We start from the raw sequence: 25,300 nt of genomic DNA on the forward strand, positions 1-25,300 counted from the left end.
CCGTCGTATAATTCTCTTCTCGTATCGATTCGGCAGTCGAGTTGCTCGAATCTTGATTCGCGCGTTTCGTACATGCTCTCCAATTTTCTGTCTCACGACCGAAGTACTATCTACCTACGTCTTTTTTTTGTGTTTTTTTAAATGTCTCGTTAATCGTTAACGGCTTATACGAAAACGTGTACTGGCATCTTCTCGCCTCTATCGTTCCCGAGACTTTCACCGTTTTCACGCTCTCTCGCATTCGCTATCTTTCTCGCGTCTCCACGTGTATTCGCTCTTCCTCTTTCGTACGCTGTTCTCGCTTCGTTATACTACGGCGCAATCTTCCCCTCTACGCTCGCTCTTTCTTGCTTTTTATCTCCTCGCGAAATAACGAATTATCTGTGTGTACGTGCTGGTTCCGTGTGTTCAATGTATATGTGCGTGTTCTCTTCGTTAAATTCGAATGCATACGACGCATCGAACGTGTAACAATAACTGTAATCGTAATCATTCTATCGTTAACGTTAATGTTACTCCATTGTATTATCCCCACCTTTTATCGTTATCTCGTTATTTAATCGTTATCATTTACTTTATTATCCGTAAACTATTATTTATTCATTGTCCTTTGTCACCATTTTATCGTTATCATTATCGTTATCGTTTGTGTATCATCGTTTTCATCATCGTCGCCGTCGTCGTCGTCGTCGTCGTCGTCGTCGTCGTCGTCGTCGTCGTCGTCGTCGTCGTCGTCGTCGTCGTCGTCGTCGTCGTCGTCGTCGTCGTCATCGTCGTCGTCGTCGTCATCGTCGGCGCCGTCTCCATCGTTATCGTCGAAACGTCGGCGTCATAGTCGTCGTTGCAATTACCGTCGCAGTCACCGTCTCCGTCATTGTCGTCGATATCCTCGTTAATATTTTAATTAATTAATTATTGTTGTGTATTGTTGTTCTTGTTCTTGCTGTTATTGTTGTTTTTATTATTATTGTTATTACTATTATTATTATTATTATTATTACTATTATTACTATTATTATTATTCTTATGATTATTATTATTAATATTATTATTATTATTATTAGCGACAGACGTTACGATTTCATCGTTTTGTTTCACGTCCTTTTGTCCTCACGTCCTTTTGTCCTCACGTCCGAACTTTAGACGTCGACGTGTTTCTTCGTCTCTTCGATACCCGGATTCTCCCCATTTCTCCTTTCCCCTATTCCTCTATGTGTACACATTTTCGGAAAATTACGTCGCACCAGTTTTCCTCCCGATCCTTCTCACACTCTGTTCCATGTATTTTTCATCTCCGTACGTACGTACTTTGAACGTTTCGCGTTTTCTTCTCTGCGCTTTCTAACGCTCGTCTGCCAGCCTTGCTTGTACGCTCTTTCTCGGATTCCAGTCGATCCGCGATGCGTGCTTCGCTCGAAGACGTTGGATCTCTCGAGAGTCGAAAATCGAGAAAGGTACGGCCAAATACGTACTTGCCGACAGAGCTTTGGATATACCGATAGAAAAAACCTGTGTTTTACGCTTTTGCGTAGACGAACTGCTCTATGGTGGGTCCTTTTTCCTCGAGAATAATTTCAAGTGTCGCCTTCCAGCCGAAGAAGATCGAGTCCACTGTTCGGAAACTTCTAAAGCCTCTCTGCTCCGTCTTCTCCTCTTTCTCCTCCTTCTCCTTCTTATTCTTCTTCTTCTTTCTTTTCTTTTTCGATTGGCCGCTTCGTCTCGATCACGCCGGAAACCACGAAAACGATCCTCTCTGCCGAGCGATATCGCCGTTCCGACAAATCCGCCGTAATGCGTTTCTCGTGATCGCCACCATCGGTGCAACCACCACCACCGCCAGCACCATCGTCGCCATAGGCACTTTACCGTGAACGAATCGACGAGGAAACACTGGATCCAACGCTCGTACAACGAATCACGATACGTCTTTCGTAAATGGAAAAAGGATTCGTTTTTCACGACGGTGGTGGTGGTGGTGGTGGTGGTGGTGGGGATGGTGGTGACGACGGTGGTTGGAAAGGTGACGACGATGGTAGTGGCGATGGCTGTGGCGATGGTTGTGGCGGTGGCGGTGGCGGTTGCAACGATACGAGTTAGCGTAGCACCGGTAGTCGAAGGATGACGCGCGTCGACGAATCGACCGAAACGACTTTTCCCACGCGGCCGTCGAGGTGGAAATTTCCATCGGACACGACCGCTCGCCGATGATATTTTTCGCCATCTCCACCACCACCAGTACCAGCAGCAGCGACACCACCAGCTTCGGCATCGACGTTCGATCACCAGCCACTTTTCCAGCAACCGATTCGCACAGTAACGCGCGCCGACGTAGTTGCCGCGAAAGCAACGGCGCAACCAGACGACGATATCTATCAGGCCGCTGGATTTCTTCGACTTTGATTCGCTACCGCAACGATTACCACGGTGATCGCGACCATCGCTACCCTCGTTGCCGTCGAGCGGCACGATCGGCCACAGAAGGATCTTGGCGATCCAGAGGACGGGAATCGTTCGAACGTTGCCGAGGATGCTGGTTAAAACGGAGCATAGCCAGAAGAGTTGCGGAAGGATCGAGGCTGCCGATCGATCGGAGGAGGAAACGCTGGCGATCGAGTCGACACCATCGCCGGTTCCGCACACCAACGTTCCCTGTTGTCGCCCCGTACTCGAAATCGACGCAGCTGCGGAGTAAGTGGACGAGTCGTGTCTCTGTTCGCGCTCCAGGCTGCTGTCCGTGAATCCCGATTCTTCGTATCCTCCACCTGGTCGAAACAAAAAACGCAGAACCTTTGTCTTACGTCCGATCCAACGTACGATACGCCACATCTTTCCATGTTTCTACGCGGTAAAGAAACGAACGTACGAAGGAAAGTAACCGAAGGCTCGAGTCATCCGCGCGTCTGGCGATATCCGCTATTCGTAGCGCGAGGGATCGCGATCCAACCATCGCTACTGTTCTTCCGCGACGGTTGCGACGCGTTTTCTTTCAACCGGAGAATCGGACCGCCGTAAAGAAATCGGCGTAAAGAAAGGACGTGTACGTACCTGTGGAAGCCGGTTGAATGGGATTAATTTCGCAACGGGGTGCCGTTGGAGGATCGTGGTTGTTGCCGCGTCTCCGTGGTTCCTTGTCCGTGCAATTCGCGCAAATACCCGATCCCGGCAACTCCTCGGAACACGCATGAAAGCAGCACTCGTTCTCTTCGCTGCTGTGCAATGCCCTCGCGGCTTGCTCTCCGGTCTCGGGGATGTTCGGATCTGAAATCATTTCCGTTTACAGGTGCCACGTCTCGCGTCTTCCTTCAAACCAGCCACGCGTTTCGTCGCAGGATTATCCGCCTTTCGAAATCGGCCATTTGGTCGGACGACTTTGAAGAGGATTAACAGGGTGCCAAAAATGCTATTACCCTTGTGCGATGTGGCGCGTGGTTCGATAGAGGGCGAGGGACGACAAGCGGTAAGAAGATGGTGGTAAAGTACAGGCGGATCGTCATCTACGACCAAAGAGTTACCTCTGCAAAGAAAAGTGGGTTCGCCGGCGTATTGCGTGGGATACGCGGGAGCACGATCACCCGGAAGCAAGTAGGGACAACGTTGCTCCACGGATTGGCAAAAGGACCGACAGGGCCTAAGTCTGCTTCCGGCCCAGTTGTTGGAGCTATTCAAGTCCTGTGGTTCCCCATGAGCAAAGTAAGGCACCAGGGAGCTGCACACCCATTTCCTATACGCTTCCTGCAATCACAAACGATCTGTTTAGTCTGCGTTAGAATGCGCCGGATCGACCAATTCCAGTCGGCCGTTAGAAAGAGAAAACACGTTTGCACGATGTGCAACCAACGAATATGTTATCGCTCTCTTCTCGTTTCTACGCTCCGTTTTCGGACTTCTATTTGCGACGATCGGAGGTCAGAGCAGGCAATAAGACGGGTCAGTGGCTGACCTACTTTAAATATTACACTTTCTGCGCATCCTCTAAGAGCGCGTTATAATTACGCTCTGGTTGCAGGAAAACCCTTTTATTCGCCACGGCGACTTATCCCCGGCTCTTCTCTCTATCCGTATTCGTTATCCCGCTTCTCGTCTCGTCGCTCCGCTTTATTAAGTATTTCGTGTACACAGCTGAAAGAAGCGCTGCTCGGTATCCCGGCGATACAGGAGCGTGAAACGGGCTACGCGTTTCACCTTCTTCCGTAACCTTGGCTCGTGCTTTGCCCGGCAAGTCCAGCTGTACGACCGCTGTCATACGAAAACGAGCGACCCGGAACAAATCTACGAAAAGCAACGAATAATCGGAGATTCGACTCGCTCGCTTTTCGCCGCCAAAATCGGCTCGTTAACGGCCGAATCTTACGATCAATCCCTGTCGCGATAAGGTCGCTTTTCCGCCAATTGCTGGTCGCAGAGGAACGCGCGACGCAAGCACGCGTCCCAATTGCAAAATATGAATTTCACCGTGGCGAAGGGTACGCTCACACGGTGCATACGACACGCGCGGTACTCGCGTTAACACGATTTAACGGTCGTTGCATCGTTTTTCATTTGCAACCGTTCGCGCGACCAGACATACAACGATGCGTTGGAATTGCATCGGCAGCAGTCGCGTCTTGCAATTTTTCGCTCGTGCCGAGACTCGCGTGACTCGGCTGCCGAATCATGTAGGCAACGTATAATGCAATACGATATAATACAAACTATTGGCTTGGCAACTTTTTTTTTATATTTACGTGGAGGAAATCCGCACGGACGCCAGGCCGCTTCTGGGGAAAGCGGCGTGGTAGTGTCCGACTCCAACCGATTGTGGCGGATCGGTATCAACATCAACGCGGCGCAACACCTCCCGGGCGATCCGCGGGTACCAACCGTCAACACCAGAGGGCTACGACGACGACGAGTCTGTCCATCTCGCTAGTGGTCGAAATACGGTGTCACGATACAAATACCGCACCTAGCGTAAGACTGCCTCTACGTCTAAGGTAGGGACTACCTGGCCATCCCCCCAGAAGCGTTCATATACCTAGACGAAAAAAACTACCTCCAAGATCAAAATAACATCCCAGTAATATACCACATAAAAAGAAAAATAGGAACCAAAACCATACTCTACGAAGAAAACTTAAACGGACAAACCGCAGACACTAGGTGGAGATACAACATGGCCCTCCCTATGAAAGACACTAAAGACAAACACAGAAAAAACACAAAGAAATATTGGTGGATTCCAAATCCATGATAAAACAAGAGAGAAAACCAGTAAACCGACAGAACACAACTCTGACACCGCATAACACAGGTGTAATTGTAAATAATCTGTAAATATTGTAAATAAACCTATTTGACATCCCCCTCCTCCGCCTCTCCCTATTATCCCCCCCAAGGCATACAGCGCCAAAATGTAAACTACCGATGAGTTCTGTTTTGCGACCAAGTTTCAGGACAAAAAAATCAACCAAGAACAAAATTACAGAAAAGCTCCGCTCTCCCCAGCGGCTTAAATCCAAAGAATAGATTTAAAATCACAAAAAATTGTAAAACACCGACACATAATATAGTATGGCTACGTCGTACCGTCGCGTATCGGTACTTTTGCCTAGCACATCATTACCAAAATTCACAGTTTATTATGAATACCAAAATGTAACAAAAACTGTATCCTTGGTTAAATAAACATCATAAAAAAATAGGACTACCGGGCCCCTCCCCCGTCCCCTCCCTATTATCCCCCCCCCCAAAGGCATACAGCGCCCAAAACGTTGACTACCGATGAGTCCTGTTTTGCGACCAAGTTTTCAGGACAAAAAAATCAACCAAAAACAAAATTACATAAAAGCTCCGCTCTTCCCAGCGGCTTAAATCCAAAGAATAGATTTAAAATCACAAAAAATGTAAAACGCCGACACATAATATAGTATGGCTACGTCGTAGCGTCGCGTATCGGTACTTTTGCCTAACACACCTTATCGAAATTCATAGTTTATTGTGAATACCCAATATGTATTAAAAATTGTATCTTGGTAAATAAACTCTAAAAAAAAAAAAAAAAAAAGCAGGGGCTACCGGGCATAGCCTTAGAGTCCACCGGTAGTCCCGGGACGAAACGCAAACTCTCTTTCATCTGGCAGCGACAACACTTCCGCCAAACGACTAAAAACCTCCACGATGACCCGGCTGCGATCGAGAGAGGCCCGGGAACCGGTGCGAGCGTCACTACGGGGCCTATTGGTTCGGCAACTAAGCGATCGCGAACTTTGTCAATGCCACCTAATGACAAAATCCGCGATCGCTTAGTTGCCAAGCCAATACGATAGAAACTTATCGGAGTTGGACTTTGTTCGCGCGAATGCCACCTTTTCCTTTCGTTCTTTTCCTATGGAAAACGTACGAGTCGTCGATAACTGGGTTCGAACGGAACGATGTTCCGGGTTAACGGGGATGACAGTGCTTCCTGAAGAATTCTACGAATTGCAAAGAATCGACTAAGAAACGTGGCGGACGTAATCTGCGAAAATCCTCGACGAGCTACCCTCTGTCTGGTCCGGAGACGCGGAAGGGAGACTCTGTTCGTAAACCGAAACTTCCGGCAACGCGACGATATCTCACGGTGCGAGTATCGTAGCTTCGCGTATAGATATCGACGCGTGTTTTCGTCTGATCGGAAAACGGACCGATAGAGCGGTGGAATCGGCGTCGAAGCTGTGGCAAGGACTCCGAGGCTGCGACAGCTTCTTCGACTCGACGAGTGCCAAGAGCGACGGCAGTTCGCCGCACGGTTAACGAGAAAAGAAAGGGCAAAGATTGCTCGGGAAGAAATGCGAGAGGAATAGCCGAGAACACTAGGACGGTAGATCGGCGGATAGGTAGCTACACCTGAAGTACGCACTCCAAGTTGGTTGACCCAATTCTCTCCAGCCTCTGTCGAGTATCTACGTTCGAGCTAGGCAGATGCGGTACCCTCCCCTTCGGGCTACGTCCTTCCTTTCGTCCCTCTGCCAACCCCGGGTCGTGCTGCTCGTCTTCCACTCGCTCCACCCGCAACCCCGTCCCTCTGTGTCCCATCTCAGCCGTCTCGTCCACCCTGTCCCTTTACCCGCTTCGTGTCTCGTCGCTCGCCGATCAGTCTTCTCCCACCTTGCGCTCTGTCGACTCATCCCCCTCGATCGGTCGTCCCTACCCTTCCTTCGCTTACAATTAGATCGCTATAACGAAGCGCAGCTTTCAAACAATACGTCGTTTTCCGATTTCCTTCCGCGGAATTCTGCGACGCCGATGCGTTCGCGGTTACGTGGCGCGACGACGCGAGTCGCAACCTGCGCGGGTACGTTCCGCCTCCTTCCTATCCCATCTTCCCATCTTCTGTCTTTTTCCCGCCGACTAAATTTCTCTCCTTTTCTTTGTCCCTTTTTTTCTTCTTTCTCCTTTTTCGTCGGATCGACCAGATGGTTCTTAACCCGAATAACGAACGAAACAGCAACCACGTATCAACGTTTCCGATTCACTGGTCGGACTGGAAACAGAGAGAGGAGCAAAGAAACGGGAAATCGGATATAGTCGGTGGAAATGGTGCGTTTTGTTCGCACGACCATACACGTTTCATCGGTCGCGATGGACCGCGTACTTGGCTTCTTTTCACCCGGGCTAACGTACATCGACGCCGAACTTGCTTTCTTCTCGCTCTACTTTTCTTCCTCTTCGATACGGGCGGCAGATAGCGCGCAGCCAGAGGTCTACGTGTGTACATCGCACGAGTATCCGTGTGGTCGTATTTTCCGACGCGCGGCGTGTATGCACGTACAGCGCATACAACGACCCGTAATTCCGCCTGTCATTGTTCACCCCGGATCCGTGACATTAATTTTATCCCTCTTTCGGAATACGCCGGAGTGATCCTTTGTCTCGGTCAGGCCGTCGAGATCAAAGACGAGAGGCTTGAAATTAGTAATGCTCTTTGCGCCAACGATTCTTTCTTCTCCCTTTTTTCTAGAAAAAACGCCACCGCGCTGTGTTTCGTTTCGCGTAACTGGGTAATTTAACCAACGATTTCACCGCCGATCCTAAGGATCGGACAGCGTCTCGCGACGAACGAAGCCTCGATCGCGACGACCGTGACACGACTAGCGCGAGGTATGTTCGGCTTGACCTGGCGTACGTGCTAATTTCCCCGCTGGGAAATTTTCAAACGATGCTCGTGCAACCGGAAACCGTAGCCTCGGTTCCGGTGTTTCTCGTTTACGCCGCACTTGGCTCGTGAACGAGCTTTTCGGCCCACGAGTGCCACGAGTGCGCCGGATTAATTACCTGCGAAAGCGAGCGGAGAAGGAGAAAAGGGAAACGGCGAATGTACAGATCGCACGGGGACGAATGCATAATTCGTGCAAACCTGAAACGTCAACGAGTCGTCAGCCTTTCGATCTTCGAAGTTCCTGCGATTCTCGCGACGAACAGTGTTGCCGGTTATGGCAACGCCGCTGTTGTTCTTGCAACGTTACGCGCGAAATTTACCTCCATCCTTCGAACGATATTAATCAGCGGCGAGAATCGCCAGCAGGTGGCAAAGGGGCTCGATCGAATGGGAAATGAAGAACACGCGGCACTGAGAGTGGCCGTGCGTGATCTTTGCAATTTTTCGTAGCTGCGATAGCTGAAATATCGAGAAGCAAAGGGAGAAAAGAAAATTTCGCGATTCCTTTCCACCGTCAAAGATCCCTCGATGGAGCTGCAACGCCGTGGTAAATTCTATCGCCAGTCCCGCAGCAAGTTCCTCGGCCGTGTAGAAACCTCGACGGATCTCTGTCGAATAGCTCGGTGGAATGAAAGAAAGTATTTTTCGTTCTCCAGAGGAACGACGAAAAGACCGCGAGCAGAAAAGACGCGAGAAGAATGAAAAGGAGAAATAAGAGCACCGCTGAAACGCCAGATGCGTCAAGCGATACAACATCGAGGAACAAAGATGCCTATCGCAGATACAGAGAGATGCAACTGTTGTTCGACGTGTCGTGTCGTGCGTCGTGTATCGAGTGACGATGAAGGAAGCAACGAAGAAAGAGAGACAGAGAGAAAGATAGAGGGAGAGGGGGAGAGAGAGAGAGAGATGGAAACATGGAAAAGGATGGAAGGATGAAAAGGGAGAAAAAAAGAAAAGGGGCCAGAGGGGAAGGGGTAGGGAAGGTTAGAGCAGCTCGAATGGGGTGACGGGGTGTCGGTGGCGGCGCGCGGCGGTGGTTGGCGGTTGCAAAAGCAATGCCCTTAGTCGCGGTGACCTGGTTACCTGGCCCATATCCGTGCCACCGTTCTACCAATGCTACCCCAAATCCTACCCCTCCTCGAGCCAGCTTCCACAGCCTCCTGCTGCACCTTCTGCAGCCTCGTCCCGGTGGTTTTCTCCTCCTCTTACTCTTGTTGGATCCTGCCTCCGCGTGTTCGTCGTCCTTGTCCAGATAAGGACGTTTCTCGATCGTGCGTGCCCCTTTCCTGCGTCCTTCCCCTCGTCTGCGTTCTATCGATGTACGATCAGAGAGAAAACAACGGAAAATGTTGCTTCGTCCAACCACGCTCGTCTTCTCTTCCGACGTTCGATATTCGGAATTTCACCGGGCATAGATTTGCTCTCGCGTAGATTTCATTAACGGATAGGTACACCTGCACCGCTTTCAAACAGGCGAGTTTCAATATTGTTGGTTACTCGGTCGCTGCGTGCCGAATTCCAATTAGTTTCGCCCCAGAAAATGAAAGCTGCGCGAACCTCGCAGATCGACATTTTCCAACGGCGAAATTCCCAGCCAAGTAAATATCGATTATTTCGAGCGTTTTTCAGCGTGTTGTTTCACAGAAAAGAAGAACAGAAAAGAAATCGTACGGAGATGTCTATGAATTCTCGCGATCTCGTTACCTAAACGCCATCTGGAAACACGACGACGAAGACGACGACGTTTCGTCGTGTAAACGCGGATGAAAATTTTCCCATCTTCCCACCTTCGATCGGACAGCGACGGAGGGCTGACCAGAGGGACGTTGTACAGGCGAACGAGGACGATGGACGTATCGATCAGCCGAACCGTCTCGTCGTTTCTCCTTTGCCTCGGAGTAGTAAGAAATTTTCGATCGCAAGAGCGGTCGTTCGACGACGAACCTGATTTAATTACGACGAACGCGGTTCCCGAGGGCTTTTCACTTTCTTCGAGTAGGCGCAGTTTTGCGAACAAATGAAAAAACATGTAGTTACGCTCTTATACGTCGACCGGGCGCCACTTCTTACCGAGACAATTGCTCGCAAGACGACAGCCGCTGGCAAGTGTCGCTTCTCCGGCCGCACAAAGGCTCGAACAACTTGGAACAAAGAACGACAAAACGTGCCTCGAGTACACGACGTTTCCTCCTTTCCCACACCGTTGCTTACCCAGCTAGGCTCGATCAACGAACCGTTTGTCCAACTAAATCGCTAAATTTTCGTTTGAAAAGGAAGCGGTGGCTGTACGGCTCGAATCGTATAAATCAAGTTGTACGACGTAGAGAAGAGAAGAGAAGAGAAAACGAAGAAAACGCGGAGAAATTGGCGTTCAGTGGGCACGGAGTTTGGTAGAATTCGATGTCGTTCGGTCGGACGATTACGAACAAAGAACGATACGTACGCGTATCACGGTCGTTGAGCGAAGCTTCGTTCGTGTCGAACGATGTATGTACATACGTCGGCCGTAAACGCGTCCGCTTATTAAACTTGGGTATTGCGCTGTAAATACGAGCGGTAATGAATTTCAACGGTCGACAAAGGGACCCGAGAATCTCCGATATCCGACTTACGCGAGCGAAAATTGAAAACGTTCCCTCACGACGCTTACGTGGTTCGCGCTAAACGCGACAATTACCGTTCGTATAGCTTCACATCGACCACTCTGACCGCTTAGACCTTTCCGATGATATCGTCGAATCGGAAGGAGAAGGAGGCGATGAAATGTCACTCGTTAGACTCTGCTCTTCTCTTCTTCTCTTTTTTATTCCGTGCTTTATACGATCGAAAATTATCGTTTCTGTCGGTCGTCAAAAGGTTAATAGATCACCGTGTACTCCTATCACGAGCGACTGCAACGCCACGGTTTCTCGCTGCAGTCCATCGTCGTAAAAACCACCCACCGGCAAAGACGGAGCTGGCAATCACCGAGAGCGTCGCTCGTATCCCACTCGAGACCGTTAACGATCAAGCAGCGATGATTCCACTGAACGGACAATAGGCATTTAGCCAGACAACGAGAAGATCGTGCGACGAGAATAAATAATCGCCGCGAATGGGAAATTATTGTTGCAAAGCGCGAGCGTGACATGCACCGCAGAGTTGTGCCCGAACCAGCGAGCTCGTAACTAACGCGATACAGAGATCGTTACGTGTTGTTGCGACGAGCGCCAAGTATCCCTCGCTGAAATTAGCCGGCCGTTCGTGGAACAAAACAATTTTTTAACGCTTTACCGACCGATAGCCGATTTCGGCTTTTTATCGACAATCTTTCTTATTTAATTTGTTATTTAGTACTAAGGTGCTTGCTCAGTTGCGTCACACAGTTTTATACCAATTTGAAACCGAAACAGAGCCGGCGCCAGGGAGAATCTGCACCTGAGGTGACGGTCAGACGTGCGTATGCTGTTGAACCGCAAGCGGTCGGTAAAGTGTTAACTAGTTGTCCGATGTAAAATTTAAAGGTTTAAAGACGTCTCGCGCGTCGAGCGTTCGAGCAGCGCCGAAGATTTGAGAAGCGGAAGAGACGAAGGGCCGTGAACCGATCGGATCAAACCTGTTTAATGTTTTCGTGGCAAAAGTTGAAGAAAGAGCGGCGGATTCGGGACTCGGAGATCGATTTACGGCGTTGAATAGCTAGTTACGTTGCAGCTATTTGCGTCGAAGAGACCAGAACGTGAAACGAACATCGATAATCGAAAGAAGGGCGAATACGCGGTGGTAACGTGATACCGCCACGTGACATACGTTTACCTGATGAGAGGATTTAAGGACGTACGCGATCGTACGTGGATCGAAGGTCGCGCGATAGACGTATTCGATCCTGGAATATATAAAAAAAAAAAAATAAAAAGTTATCAGCTCACTCCCTAGCTGTCGATGAGTTTCATCCTCCATCCGGTATGCGTTGCAAATTCGAGGAACAATTGCGCGAGTTTGGAACAAGGATCGAGTTTTTAAACGCGGTCGTCCTATTTCCTAAATTCATTCGTATCAGATTACGACGATGACGACTGTTTCACGGGCTCCGATTCGAAAGAACGGCACCGCGTTCCCTTGGGTATTTCCAGATAAAAGTTTTCGAATATTTACGAACAGCCGACCGTGTCTATATCGGTGTCTTTATCGCTCGGGAGTAGAAGCAGAAAAATCGCCAGATACGACGATCTAAATATACCTATGCAGCACTCGCAAACACAGACAGAATTCGTCATTTCCTACCGCTGCCGTTTCTAGGCGAATCGAAAATATCAGCCTCCAACTAGCGTCGTCTTTCTCCCCTCTGGAAACACGGAAAATCGATTTCAGCTTGGGAACCACTATCCGCTGGTACGTATCGGCGATCTACGGGCTATGCTGAAAATTAATTTTGTCCAACGATAGGACGTAGGGCGTAGAGGGAAGAGAAAAGGAGAAGAGAAACGTAAACGACGACGAGAGAAAAGTGGACGTCCCCGTGAAGACGTATGGCGTAACGTCGATGTTAAACCGAGGAAAATAACGCTCTTGGAGAAGATCTTTCTGCACGTGTACGCTGTTATCGATCAGGCGGAGGATACGACGGTGACCAACGCGTACGAAAAACCAATGGCGAACAACAACGATCCCTTCGATCTTCCTTTATCCTCTCGCGCTGTATCGCGCCGCGTCGTTCGCTACCACAGGACTCGCTTCGCTCTTCTATCGATCGAGCTTCGTTTTCCTAATTTCTTCGACCGCCGTTCGTTGCGAGGGTTTCGCGACACGGTACCTCTATTCGTGGAGCTCGCGGATGCCGAGAGATCATTTGTGAAAAGGCAGAAGGAAACGAGGAAGCGGTTTGCGGGAAGCAGGAATTTCTCACGGGCAATTTCCTAGCGGTCAGCCGTGGAAAGTTTGTAATTTTTAAATGGACGCGAGGGAACTGTGGCGACCACACACGGTCTGGTATTCCCGGGACGTAGCTCGCAAAGTATCAACCTGCGCTACGTATCGCGTAAAAGCGAACCACGTTACCTCTGAGCCTCGCTTCCAACGTTCTCTCCAGGACGTTACTACGCCTCTCCTCGAGCTTCCTAACAAGGTAAACAGAAAGAAAAAATTGCCACTCCTTTGTTGCTCGTTCGTGTTTCGCACGATCGGATATCGTTTTCACCTGTAACGCGCGACCTCTGGCTTTGACCTACTTGAACTACCAGCATCGATGGTAATAGAGAGAGAACGCTGTCTCGGTCAAGTAAGTTTTACAGCTGAAAGACGCACAGGCCGAACGATTACAAAGAATTTCTTTTCTTCGCGATTAGCGCAAGTCGAGCGCGCTACTTTCATCCGCGTACATATGTATTTCCCTCTCGATGAGAAACAAAAGCTTCTATAGCTGAGATTTTCGTAGCGGTCTGTTTTACCTCGTTTCATCTGCAGCCACGTGCGATAGGACTTCCTTTTGTTTGTATACCGATCGTACGATGCCTATCGTACGAAAGCGTCCACTAATATACGCGCGTAAGAATCCTTAGCGAACGATACGATATCCGCTCGTAGTCCCGTCGTTTTTCACGTATAGCGATTCGATGTAGAGTGGAGAGAAGAGGCAAGTATTTTTCGCGCGCGTCAACATAAAAGAGGACGATTCGTGTGTCCTGTTAGAACCTTTTCAATCTTCTGTGCCGTTTCGTTGTATCGATCGAGAAAGTCTTGTGGCTGTACAGCCACAGGATGAGAACCGATACCCGTTGTTTACAAAGTCTATTCACCGATGTTACACCCGTGAAAACTTCAAACAACGTTTTACACTTGCTCGCGATTCAAGCAATTAGAAACGACCATCGCGATACGTATCGCTAGCAGAGAATCGTTGGGCAAACGGAGACAGAGGTCGAAGAAGATAGAACTCGCAAGAAACGGGGTCGCGCGAAAGAAAAGGCCCTTCCATCGTAGTCGCTGGTTTCTCTCGGTCGAATCGATTCCCTCGTCCCAAACCGAAGGAATTTTAACGGAAAGATGTTCGATGTCGCCCCCTTGCGACATCGATCCGTGTTTCATCCGCGCAGCATTGCCTCTCCGGTTCTGCGTTATCCGGTTCGCTGTACCATCGTTCGTATTTCACCTTCGTTCTCTTCTCGTCGCTGTTTCCGCACACCCTTTCGACGTTCTCGTTCGAATCGCACGGCGAACCTTCTCACGCGCCAACTTTCCTGTCTTTCTCTTCGACAAGGAAAAGAAGAAAACTTTGACGAGTAGAATCGAGGGAGTACGGAGGGAGAAGCTAGCGTATCTCAGGGACGAAACACAAGGAATTCGATCGTGTAAATTTAGCGATAGGATGCTCCCGTTGCCAACGAGTTATCGACGTTCAATATCAGTCGTTTCTTCTTCGAGCGAAATAAATGTCTTGCCGAATCTTTCCTATAAATTATAGAAAGTTGTGGCAAGTTGGAATCAGGTTAAATCCGTGGTTAAAATATCGCCGCGTAATAGACGCGTTTACATCCATACACGTGATAAATAGTACGCTCTTTTCCACGATACTAATCGCTCAATTTCGCGTGCCGAATCCTTCGCTTGCACTCGAAAGGTTCGTAAAAAGAAGAGAAGAAAAGGTCGATATGGGCAAACGGAGGAACGATGAAAAGGAACGAAAGACGATGAATTCGTGGCGTTTCAACACCTTCGATCGTATCGCGTGTACTCGCCTGGCTCGGTACCTGCGTTAAACAGAGAAGTACACTCGTGTTGAGACATGTGCACGTGTACGTCTCGATGGTCGTTATCGAGTACGTCTCTGGCGCTCAACGAGGCTTACGTCGGCTACTAGGATTACCAATTACACGAACCGTTGCCAATTTCTTGGTCGATGTTCATCGACTAACGACAGGAAAGCGAAACCGTGCAATTTTGTGGCAAGAAACGTTCGCAACCTCGAAGGATAATACTCGTGGAAGGAGAAAGTTTCTCAAAGATAATAGAAAGTTTCGAGGGGAATCTGTCGGTAACGTTACGTCCCGCAACGGTGTCGACTATAAAGTAAAACAAAGAAAATAGAAACGGAACGTCTCGTACGCGCGTATAAAGCTGCGAACGTGAATTCTTATTCGCTGATTATTCGACAACATGCGCTCGCAGTAAATCTACGTACATATACGTATTTCACAGCCGTCGATATTTTACGAGGATGCCTGCAATATCGATTAGGTAAGTTGCGAACCAGCGCACACGTGACTACACGATCGCATAGTTGCAACTTCGTGAACTAGTTGATAGACCAGCAGACTTCCGATTTCCTCCATTGTATTCCTTAAATGACGCTTGCCACTCGGATACGTTCGCCAGATAGTCGACGTATGGCGGAAAGAGAAGGAACGTCAGCGAGCGTTTCTTTTCAGTTCAATTTTCAAGGAATTTTTTCGATTAAAACAACCACCTATAGAGTGAAATATCGACGACGAGTAAACTTAGTATTTTTGCTATACGAAAGTAAAAACGAGCTGTTGAAATGTCACGCGAAGGAACGTAACGCGTGGTGTAAAAGTGGAGAGAGGACGGTAAGTAGGCGACAAGAAAGATTGGCGAGAGTAGACTGAATTCGACGCTGCCTTGCAATTCCGTCCGATATATGGGTCAGGATGGTTGTTTTCTTCGAGTATTTTTCCGGTTTCCGCTATCGCGTTCGTCGCATTTGCTACAGCGTCGTCGAATTATAAAAAGGCCAGACTTCTCCACACGATCTGCTTATTCTCCGAGACACGCTTCTTTTTTTTCTTCTTCCCTTGTTTCTTCGACGATCGTCTTGCAGGCGTTCTCCGCCGCCAGGTATTTTGCCTAGTTCCTCGCAGAGGGAAGAGAAGAGCGAGAGAAGGAGAGTCAGCGGACGAAGAGAGAAGAGGATGAAGGGAGGCTGAGTCACGACGAGGGTAAGAAATTTAAAGGATTTCGCGGCTGGAAGCGCGTTTCGCTCGAGTTGCGCGAAATCTTGACGCGAAAAGGAGCTGTGCAACACAGTTCTCGAGTACTCGTAGCGCCCAAGTGCAGGCTAGAATAATAGGTACTCGTAGCCGGTACGAAATGGCAGCTAAGCCCCGATTTTATTCGAGAATTTCTTTGCACGAACGAAAGTCATTTGCACGACTTTATTACGGCGAACACGTGCGGGACAACAAAAGAAAACAAACGTAATATTTCCAACATCATCTTACCAACGTTTTACGACAGAGAGCGGCGTCTACAGATTGGAGCAACGATCGATCGTATCAGGTCACGGTCAAATTATCTCTTATTATCGGCTACGGAGGATCGTGGCCGATCGAACTGTAAGCGCGACGCTAGCGGTATCATCCGACAGACGGATCGAAAAGTCCCGATGGCGATACCTTGGGCACGCGTTTCGGCTACGTAGAATTCGCTACAGAGCTGCGAATCTATAATACAATCGTAACAGCGCTAACAGCTCTACGCTCGTGTCTATAACGTTCCTCTATTGGCGTTGAGTAGCTACCGAGCGAGGGCAATCTCGCTATTGATTGCACCTCGCATCCTCCCACCCCTTTTACTCTCCTACACCGGCTCCCCTCTCCTCGACCATCCTTCGTCCACCCCAACCTTCGGAGCAACCCCTCCGATTCCCCTTTTTCTCTATTCCGCTATCCTCTTTCCCTCTTCTAGACTCTTTCGATTCGAATCTGTTCCGCGACAGACGTTCGGCACGCGCGTATCCTTTCGTTCCTTCGACGCGACATACTGTTCCGATTATCAAGTCCGACGAGCGATTCGTTTCTGCCCGATTAATTCCTTTTCTCGATTACTCGGGGAAAAGCGCGATAACGCGACGTACGCGTTACAATTCGCAGTAATACCTGTATACAGGGTGGTTGGTAACTGGTGGTACGAGCGGAAAGGGGGTGATTCTACGCGAAAAAAGAAGTCGAAAATATAGAATAAGAATTTTTCGTTCGAGGCTTCGTTTTCGAGAAAATCGACTTTGAATTTTCGCTCGGTACGCCTGCACTTTATCGCGTCTCGTTATAACGGATCTCACTGTAGATTTTTAATAAAATTAAAAAAAACAAAAGAAAAATTTTTATTCTTCTTTTTTCGCGTAGAATCACCCCCTTTCCGCTCGTACCACCAGTTACCAACCACCCTGTACATACGTATGTATGGTAAAATGGTACCGTTACGTCGCAAAGATCACGTACAGTCGTAAGGCTGATCGATAACTGGAAGCAACTGGAAGCCGAATGGCAAGAGTTAAAGGAACAAGCAAGGAAATAAATATGTATCAGGAAATAGTATCGTCCGCGATAGTTTGAGAAGCGGCGGTCGCGCTTTGACGTCAGTTTTGTTTAATTAATTCGAGCGAGTTGAAAGAAACGATGGAGACCCGAGGTCGAGACTACGTCACAGACGAACAGGGCCGCGTTCGAATAAAACGGCAACTTGATTCAGCACTGCTAACGCGACCTTTCGTCGCTCGATTCCACCAGTGTTCCGGCCGGCCGAAATTAACGCAGCTTATTTTTACCAGCAATATCGAGGAACGCGTCGTCTCGCGCGTCGACTCGCGTCGACGGTCCAGCTTGACGTCAATTTTGTTAATTAATTCGCCTTCGTTAGAACGATCGATCGAACGAGACGCGTTAGCCACCTCGCGAAAACTCGATTTAACCGCTTAAACATTTATCGGGGACATCCTATCTCGTCGACTTGTTATCGTGTATCGAGAGACCGATATTTTCATTTCGAGCTACAGTTCGCCCTCTTTGCGAATCATAGCTTTTCCTTCGTCGTCAAATTTCACGTAGCGTTGCTTCGTCGCAGCTCGCCGTACGTTCGTCGAATGTAACGCTTTCCGCGTGTCACGACGCTTCTGAAAAGTACGCGCTCTCCGACCCCCGGCGGTAAACGCGATTACCGTAATTCGTTCGTTCGAAAGTCGGAGCAACGAAGCCGTCGTTTCCTCGTAATGCATCGCGTAAAGCCGCGCTAAAATCTACCAAATCCGTCTATCTGCCCACTACCGAGATATGCTTAGTTAAAACAACGAAACGATGAATTACGGGGAAAGGCGCTCGTTCGATCGGTCGACGCGCGTTACGTACTCGACGAGAAACGTACGGACGATGGAAATGAGGGAAAATTTCAAACAAAAGAGAGATAGCATAGAGTGGCGCATCGGAAACGAGAGATACTGGAAGGAAACACCTAGCTAGTCGACATAATAAGGAACACCGTGGCAGAGTCGCATTCATCCGCATAGTTTGTTGCCAATTACCCCAAGTGTCCACCTACATCGAATTCTGCACGAGAGCCGAGAGACATCAACGTCGTATCGTTGAGTAACATGTATGCATAACTTGCATAGGACACGCGACATATAGCTATGCGCGTATATCTACGTAGCTACACGTATATGGATAATGTACACACGTAGGAAACGAACGAGGAAGAGGAGTGGCCGCACACTGCATCGGACAGCTTGCAACTGCGTATATTGTACATCGGTAATAACCGTTCGCCAAAAATGTAACCAAGCATAAACAGCTTTTTGCGCTGTTCCGTTCAAGCCATCTCAATTGATCAAATCTTTGCCATTTTTATTGGTCCGTGACGTATTTTATCGGAATTACAAACTCGGATTTCGCTCGAAGGCAACGAGAACGAGTTACGGGTCGCGCCAAATAAAAGTTTCTTTGGCAACAGGCAACGTGATCTTGCTACCTCGTACGTTCTCTCTGTCTCTCCGCCTCTTTCCCACCATCTTTCGTTGCTTCGAGTTTCCCCTCGAGCGACGCTCCACGCTCGATCGTTCGCTTCTCTTCTCGTCTTTCCCTCTTTCCCCCGTTTCTATCGTTTTGCAAACCGTTCTTTCATCTGTCCGGCCTTCCACGCTCCATACCGATCGCTCCTTCTTTTAACCTGGCGATCTGCCGTTCGTCTTGTACGTCCCGAATTTTTCTACCTACGACTAACTAACGTACTAACGAGTTTTCTCGATACGAGATCGCTGTTACGCTTGCCGCTTTGCCGACGATCAAGTACGGGCCAGTTCTTACCTCGAGTCTCGTCGACTAAACTAATTTCGTTCGCTAAGGATACGTAGTTTACGAGCAAATCGTGGGTTATCCGAGGCACGCGCATGATTACGAACAAGTCGTAAGCAAACTAGCTGCCACGGCCAACCAACAGTTTCGCACCGACGCACGGTTGACTATACTTGACGTTTAATCGTTAAACCACTTGGTACGCGTCAACGTGTTCGTACGCGTGTATAAGGACAGTACGCACATGTTCGTAGCACGTACCAAGGGACAAGCGAGGCTGGAGCAAGCGCAGTAATCGCGCGACCGGATTTCGCGGTTTTCCATCATCGGGCGAAACGGCGAGTAAGAAACGTAAACTTTCGGAGGCCGAATCGTGGACGGTTGGACGCGTAACGTTCGCTTTCCAGGCTAATCGTTCGTTACGTCGAACGAACGATACGTCGCTCGGACAGCGGTATCGAGAAGGGACAACGAGCCATTAACAAGGTTACGCGAGGATTTCCCTCTACATCTGTCTCGGACGATCCGCGTGTATACTTTGCGCACCTATATACACAGAGATCCTGCAAGCAGCATAAACGCGCCGACGCCAACACCGACACCGACACCGACACCGACGCCGGCGCCAGCGTCAATTTCGTAGCACGGAAAAGCAATGACCGGCTGCCCGTCGCCTGCCTGCAACTTTAACTGCAACTGCAACTGCGCCGGTCATAGTCTCCGGTACACCTGCACTCGGGACCTTTCAACCCTTGCTGGCTCCGGTATCACCTACCTATAGCAACGTAACGACGTAACGCAAAATGCTCGCACGTTATGTAGAAAGTTTCGTTGGATCGCACGGGAAATCGGTCGGGCCGAAAAAGTTTCAACGATAAAAACCGATAACCACCGACCGACACGTGACTGATAACGGCTGCCACGATGTTCAACGCACTGGAATATCTGCAAATTGATTTCCGATATAATCGTCGGGGACGTCGTACAAATTAGTTTACTACTTGATCGTACCAACTCGTTGCATGTTAAAACAATATCGGTAGCTGCCGAGGAGAGACGAGCGGTTCTAATCGAACAAGTAGCAAGTATAGCGTAATTAAGGTTTCTTTCAGAAATTGCGCCATCCACAGAATATCGCGAATACGCGGTTTATAAATATAATACAAATATAAGTGCACGTTCCTTTATAAGGGTAGAAAATCAATCCGGAGGAAACGCGTTCGATGATTAGCCGTCTGGCAACGATCCGACTGATTGGGATCGAGACGCGAGGCACGTTCGTATCTCCGAGACGTTGTCCTTAACGTTGATTCTAGTCGGATACCGATACACGTGCTTCGATTCGTTTTGCTAGGAATTTTCGCTCGTCGATGCGCCACCACGATGCGCCCTCTTTTCGTACGTGTTTCGTTCGAGCAAAAAAGAAAGAAAAGGAGCCGATGAATTTAAACGAACTCGTCCGATTAGCTCACAATCAGCCGCCAATTAACGCGTTCTCGCGTTATATAAAACAGACTCGCGTACCGTAACCGGGATCCTGGCCATCTCGTCCAAGTTCGTTCATCCACTTTCGTTCTCCTAATTTGTAGGTCAACGATCCTTCAACTTTCATCGAACGCTGAACAGAATTAATTAATCAGTCCCTTCCTTTTCTTTTTTTTTTTTCTTTTTTTTTCTCGACAATCAGACGTTTCGTCCCACGAAGAATCCGGCACGCGTTCCAAACGTGTCGCGGTCGCGTACGATGCAACGACGCGCTTACGACGATTCTCTGGCGGATAGTCGCAGCATCGACGGAGAAAAAAGAGGACGAACGTTCGAGGCGGAGCACCGAGCGCAGATGCAGATCGAGGTAACGAACGAAGAAACGAATCGTCGCTTCATACATATGTATATAACGGATAAAAGACAGGATCTGAATCCGGCATTAAATCACGAGCCGCAAATGGGGCAAACGAATGGTCGTGCTAATCGCTCGAATCGATATCGCGCTCGTGCTACTCTTCTCGCGTAAACTTCTGTCCGCGCGATCGGCCGAAAATTTTGAACGCCGTTTAAACCTGGCGCCACTGACACAGCGACAGTCCGAAAGCACACCGTGGCGAAGGATTTTTCATAGTCGGTAGCATCGCACGATTAATCGGATCAATTTCTTGGCGATGTTCCCGAGACTCTCGCTATCGAGCGCGAAGAGGTGGAACAAGTTGCGCGCGATACGAAGAATTTGCACGAGGTAAGATACTCGTTACGAGAAATATAACGGACATACAAGGAGAGAGGGAAACGGGATTCGTAGCTAATTGGCAAACTTTCTGCGCGAAACGTTTCTTAGCGCTGAATCGAACGAACGAGGAGATCGTTCGGTTGTTGGAAGGCGCGTCCCGACGATTCGTCTGCCAAATACCGTGTTTCCACGTTTTCCCTCATCTGCGGGAAAAGAAGGGGAGAAAAGATTTCACGAGGACGACGGTTATCGGCGAGACGAGGCGCTTCGTTCGCCAACTTTTGCGATTACTTTGCAAGTTGGTCGGTTATCGGCTAAAGGCTGGTCGAACGAGTACGCCCGACGATAACAGAGCGGAGATGGAGGAGGAAACGAAGAGACGAAGGAAGAAGAGAAGGAGAAAACGGAGAAAAGAAGAGGAGAGAATAGAGAGGAAAGAGAAGAGAGCGTGAAGAGCAGTTACCTTGCAGTGGGTGCAGTTGAAGATGACCGAATAGGGCTGTGCACAGTCGTATCGCGCGAGCACTTCCTCGAACTCACAATGCAATCTTGCGGCTAACACATCGGCGTGCAACAGCTTGTCCAGGGCATCGACGCACTTCTGGCCACCGTTTAGCACATTCTCGAGCGGACCACCCTTGCCAGGTGCCAGGGCGTTGACCACCGCGTGGTCGCAGCAGTGCCGCAGACGCAACCCGCTCATGAACCAATATCGATTCTCCCTCGGGGTTAAAAAACTTCGCGTACTGGTCCGGCCAAAATCATCCCGACAGATGTCCCTCTTATGTGACTCCTCGAGATAAAAAAGGCACTGTTCCGGATCCATCCGTACGCCCTCGGCTTTCTCTCGGTCGGTCCTTCCCTTTTTGTCACTCGCCACCTCACCGCCGTCCGTCCCGGACGACTTTATCGAACTCGAGTCGAACCGTTCCGATTCCGCCACTGCTGTCTCTGTCGTTGCCTCCTTCTTTCCACCGGTCGACCAATAACAATTCCTTCCGGTGACCCTGACCTTCTCGATCACCTCGACGAACTCGGCATCGTTTCCATTACCGGCGTTTCCCTTCGAGCTTGCCACACAGGCGACCGGACAATATTTCGGTACTTCCGGTGGACCGCAGCTACCCTGAAGATCGGCCGGCGCTGGGCCCGCCAGATCGCAGGCCGATAACCAAGGATTTATTTGGTTCATCTCCCAGCTATATTCGTTGTAAGGATGTGTCGATTCGGATTCGAAAACGGCTTCGCCGCGATCTCGATACGACGATTCTTCCACCTCTCGTTGCTCGCGACCTTGGTCTTCCTGCTGTTGTAGTTGTTGTTGTTGTTGTTGTTGTTGTTCTTCGTGACGGCGACGGTGATGTCCGTTACTGGCGTACTCGGCGTCCCGGACCAATTGCTCTCGCACACCGTGCTCTTCCTCCAGTTGCCGATAACGTTGCTTCTGTTGTTGTTGTTGTTGCTGCTGTTGCTGCTGCTGCTGCTGATGTTGCTGATGTTGTTGACGCTGCTGATGTTGTTGATGTTGATGCGCGACGCTCGACGACAACAACAAGGAGGAAATTTGCGTGGCATTGTGCCGCGGAAGGTTTTCGACTGGGCCGAGGGATGGATTACGGGTAAAACCGGAGATGAACTGTCCGGAGAGATTCGTCGAACACACCAGCGGCCAAGCCAATAAATACAAGATGAACAGCAATCCGTACTTTCGGCCGCGCCAGTTGTTGGATACCTTCGTCGTCGTTGGTCCGTTCCTCGAGAGTTTCGTTTCGTTCTCGCTGCTTCCGTTGGGGATGATCGGCTTCTGGAACCGGGCAGTGTAGTGGCTCTCGCGTCTCCCGCTGTTTCCGTTCGCGACGCAAACCTTTCCGCGCGTACCACGTCCCGAATCGGCATTCCGCTTACGACGGCTTCGAAATTTACGAAAACGTTCTCCGTCGTCACAAATACCATCGTCCACCACTTTCCTCACTTGGAGTTTGTCCCCGTGGTTGCCAACGTCTCGACAAAATTTCGTCTCTTCTCGATACTCTTCCTGTCCAACACGAACGTTCCCGATCTCGCGGGACGACGCGACGACACGCGACGACTCCCCGATATCACGGTAGCTTCCGATATCATCGTCCTCGTCATTGTAGGCAGTGTAAGGAAATACATCGACCGAAGGAACGTTCGTAACATTCGCGATACGAATTCCAGAGAAATTGACGGATTCCTCGGTGATCGCGCGATCCCGATCGTCATCTTTCTTCCATCTCGTTCTCGGTTTCCTGCTTCCGGTATAACAAGACCGTGACCTCGATGCTTGGCACGTCGATAAAATAAAGTCATTGACGTAACACACGTAGTCGATGACATCGTCGTCGTCGTCATCGTCTTCGTCTTCGTCCTCTTCGTCGTCTTCGTCGTCTTCGTCTTCGTCGTCTTCGTCTTCGTCTTCGTCGTCGTCGTCGTCGTCGTCGTTGTCGTCGTTGTCGTCGTTGTCGTCGTCATCGTCGTCGTCGTCATCGTTGTCGTTGTCGTCGTCATCTTTGTTTTCGGCGGTGTCGGCGTTGTTGTCGTCGTTGTTGTCGTCGTCGTCGTCGTCATTGTCGTCATAACCGTTGTCGGCATAGTCATCGACGTTTTTCTTTTCCTCGCTTTCGAACTCGAACCGATCGTTCCCTCGCTGTACGCGACAATCACCGCTTTTTTTCTGCAAAATATTGGTGAGCGTGCGAATGCGCGGGCGCACTTCGCTGCGGTAAACCGAGTCGTAAGAGACACGAAAGGCAGTGGCGTTTCTGGTTTCGGATCCGTTTCCGTGCTCGATCGAGCAGCAACGTCGAACCGACGACAAGAATCGACGATGATGGACACCGTACGCGATAACTGCGGTGAATTGTCGTTGCCGTTGGAAAATCTCGGAACCACGAACGAACGGGACCGAGAGTCGGAAACGAAAGAAAGAGATTCCCGCGGTGGTAGATCGGCACGGAAGAAAATGAAGAGGCAAGCCCGAGGACGAGTAGCAGCGGTCGTTGCCGTTGTTCCAATCGTACGACGTGGATGGTGGTCCCGTGAATTCGGGCGGATCGAGCCGCATGGACACAAGCTCGGGAACGTTGTTAACGTCCCCGGTCCGTCCCGACGACGATCGTCCCCGTCGACGGCCCACGCCACTGACTCGTGACGCGGTCCAATATCCTTCGGTTTGTCCACGTTGCCTTTCCGTTCTCGACGATATCCGTTTCGATGATATCGACGCCGACGATATATCGTGATATCGAATTTGTTTCGCTGATGATCCCTGTTGCGATCGCGTACGTTCCCGTCGTCTGGCTGCACAAGGCCCCGCATCGCTGCCACCAAAGATCGGGGCTCTTGTTCGCTCGCCGCGTATGCCTCTCGATTCTGCCGTTTCTCGTCGTCGTCGTCGTCCTCCTCGCTTCTGTGCTCGTTGTTCGCTCGACGGACGACGACGGGTCGTCGGTAACGCTGAGGCGACTCGCGCTACCTCGTTCTTCGATTCTCCGCAGGTCGACGACGACGCGATCCACGGCCTCCGTGCTGGCGTCGCCGCGGCGATTCTCGTCGGTAAATCGTCGAGACTCGGATCTTCTCGGTTGCGGCGGCAAGGAACACTGTCTCGGACTGTCTCGGGGAATCGAAGAGCAAATCGAAGAGCAGGCCGTGATTCCCGATCGAAGCAAGGCGAATCTTTCGTCGTAACTAAGTTGCTGGTGTCTATCGTATAACCGATACACGGAGGATCGAATTTGCGCGTAAAGAGGGACAGTAGGTTGTTTGGCGAGTCGCTTTTCTCCCCGCGGATGATCGAGACGATCTTCTTTTCCAGACGAC

The 25,300-nt window shown here is 49.8% G+C and overlaps 1 protein-coding gene across 1 annotated transcript; it reads right to left on the bottom strand.

The window, feature by feature from the left end:
- Positions 1–1,110: 1,110 nt before the first annotated feature.
- On the bottom strand, positions 1,111–24,542 carry Mid1 (calcium-permeable channel component Mid1). Its single transcript, XM_069111279.1, has 4 exons — positions 21,921–24,542; positions 3,513–3,732; positions 3,046–3,258; positions 1,111–2,762 (listed from the first exon to the last, which is right to left on the bottom strand). The coding sequence occupies exons 1-4, from the start codon at positions 24,540–24,542 to the stop codon at positions 1,543–1,545; spliced, it is 4,275 nt and encodes a 1,424-aa protein (XP_068967380.1). The 3' UTR covers positions 1,111–1,542.
- Between the last annotated feature and the right edge of the window lie 758 nt (positions 24,543–25,300).

This window comes from Bombus flavifrons, chromosome 4 (genome assembly GCF_040668555.2).
Source record: "Bombus flavifrons isolate JBK064 chromosome 4, iyBomFlav1_principal, whole genome shotgun sequence".
In the NCBI taxonomy this organism is placed as follows: domain Eukaryota; kingdom Metazoa; phylum Arthropoda; class Insecta; order Hymenoptera; family Apidae; genus Bombus; species Bombus flavifrons.

Excerpts from the sequence above, each read along its gene's own strand:
- Mid1 (XM_069111279.1), bottom strand. The coding sequence starts at position 24,542 with ATGCGGCTCGATCCGCCCGAATTCACGGGACCACCATCCACGTCGTAC. Across the intron at positions 3,259-3,512 it reads ACCCACTTTTCTTTGCAGAG|ATCCGAACATCCCCGAGACC; the intron begins GTAACTCTTTGG and ends AAATGATTTCAG. Across the intron at positions 2,763-3,045 it reads CATTCAACCGGCTTCCACAG|GTGGAGGATACGAAGAATCG; the intron begins GTACGTACACGT and ends TGTTTCGACCAG.